A 1,651-nucleotide genomic window follows, 5' to 3' on the forward strand; every position below is an offset into this window, starting at 1 on the left:
GTTACCAGTGGATAAAGGTTATGCAGTATTAGAAGTTGCGTATTGGTTTTTCTTACCTTGATGTCTTCTTTTTCCTCCCCTTTTGGAGTATTAGACTTTCTTCGAAATACGTTTGTGATCTTTTTTTTTTTTTTAAATTTGCCGTCATCTTCTTTCTTATGAGATACAGCTCTCGTTTCATCATTCCTGGACCCTACCGACCTAAGATATTATGTTTTCTGGTTTGGTTGCTTATAACATATTTGAATCTATTTTCCTAAAAGAATACACAACCAGAAAAATGAGACGATTTAATATATAGACAGACTTAATGTAGTCAGACAGAAACTTGATTTTTCAATATCAAATACCATAACTAATAAGATTTACATATACATGAGCACCAACAACCCTTGCGCTAAATTAGATTACCTTCTTAAACCTAGCTTCGAAAACAAAAAATCAAATTTGAGTTCCATTATGCATTCCAACATTATGGCAACCCATAATCAAACTTGGACCTACTTTGTAAGAAAAGTACATATTCGATCACTCAAATCAATCAGAGGAAACAAACAAACAAATTATAAAATAAAGTAGTTGATCCAGAAAATACAATAGACAAGCAGGTTATTATACAAACTGGATATGGCCGCCGTTAGTTTAGCTAGGTACTACATATCTCTTACTTCAAAGATATTGCGGTTCTTAACGACTATATCGAACATATGCATCGATTTGAGCTTGTTGAAGTCTCTAGGTAGAGAAATGAGATGCACAGTCGACCTTTTGTGAAACTGCAACAAATCAGGATCATCATAGTACCTTTCCCATCCGTATGATGACAAGATTCTTTCCAGCACATTGTATGAAGTCACCACTTCGTTCGTTGGCACATGAACCAGGACTTTGCGTCGGGCCGAACCCTGACAGGAATCACTTCCGGGGCTCTCCACTAGTTGAACCACGCCGTTTTGTTTAAACACCCAAACGCCGGACATATCTTAGTTTATCTTGACTAGTAAGATCTAGTTTTTAAGTTTTATGAACTCCTGGAGACCGGATGCAGGTTTAAATAGGGTGTCTAGGCACCTGGAGTGGAGAATATATACGCATACATATATCTATTTTCATATAAACATAAAAGTGTGCATTGTGGCCCATTGAATGGTACAGGAAAAAAATTCTTGTGTTTAGGACATCACTTACCCACGTGTGAATGTATGGCAAATTTTGGATGTAGGGGAATCCAAAATCTTTATCCATGTCTTTATAAATCCCCACAAACATAAAGAGAATCTCAAGCTCAGATTGGTCGAGTTGTTTCTGGAACAACAGAAATTGGAAACAACTGCACTGATAGGCACCCTGTGTGACCAGATGTTGATTGATATTAACAGGTAATCAGGTACAATATATCTTAGTCCGTTGTACATAATCTCACTCTAAAATCTTAATATTATTAAAAATGTTAATGCAATAAAACAATAGCTTTCTCACCGAAACAAAATGATAGAGATAGGGTTTAAGATATGAACAGTTTTGACAAGTAGTTTGTTTATATGTTTTGAGTGCAGAAATAATATTTGAAAGAATCTTACAATAGTAATAAAAGAAAATGTTAAATTTTATGTGTCAAGTCTACATTTATTCTAATTCATAATCTCTCGTT

The 1,651-nt window shown here is 34.8% G+C and overlaps 1 protein-coding gene across 1 annotated transcript; it reads right to left on the bottom strand.

Annotated features, from left to right (window-relative positions):
• Positions 1 to 604: 604 nt before the first annotated feature.
• Positions 605 to 1,296, bottom strand: LOC143580406 (flowering-promoting factor 1-like protein 3). The gene has a single exon (XM_077063437.1). It carries the CDS (start codon positions 978 to 980, stop codon positions 654 to 656), a length of 327 nt encoding a protein of 108 aa, XP_076919552.1. The 5' UTR covers positions 981 to 1,296; the 3' UTR covers positions 605 to 653.
• Between the last annotated feature and the right edge of the window lie 355 nt (positions 1,297 to 1,651).

Source organism: Bidens hawaiensis, unplaced genomic scaffold, assembly GCF_021521415.1.
Source record: "Bidens hawaiensis isolate Kalapana, Puna unplaced genomic scaffold, B.hawaiensis_p1.1 tig00030468_1, whole genome shotgun sequence".
Lineage (NCBI taxonomy): Eukaryota > Viridiplantae > Streptophyta > Magnoliopsida > Asterales > Asteraceae > Bidens > Bidens hawaiensis.

Bases quoted from the DNA above. Each gene is read 5' to 3' on its own strand.
- LOC143580406 (XM_077063437.1), bottom strand. From the start codon at position 980: ATGTCCGGCGTTTGGGTGTTTAAACAAAACGGCGTGGTTCAACTAGTG.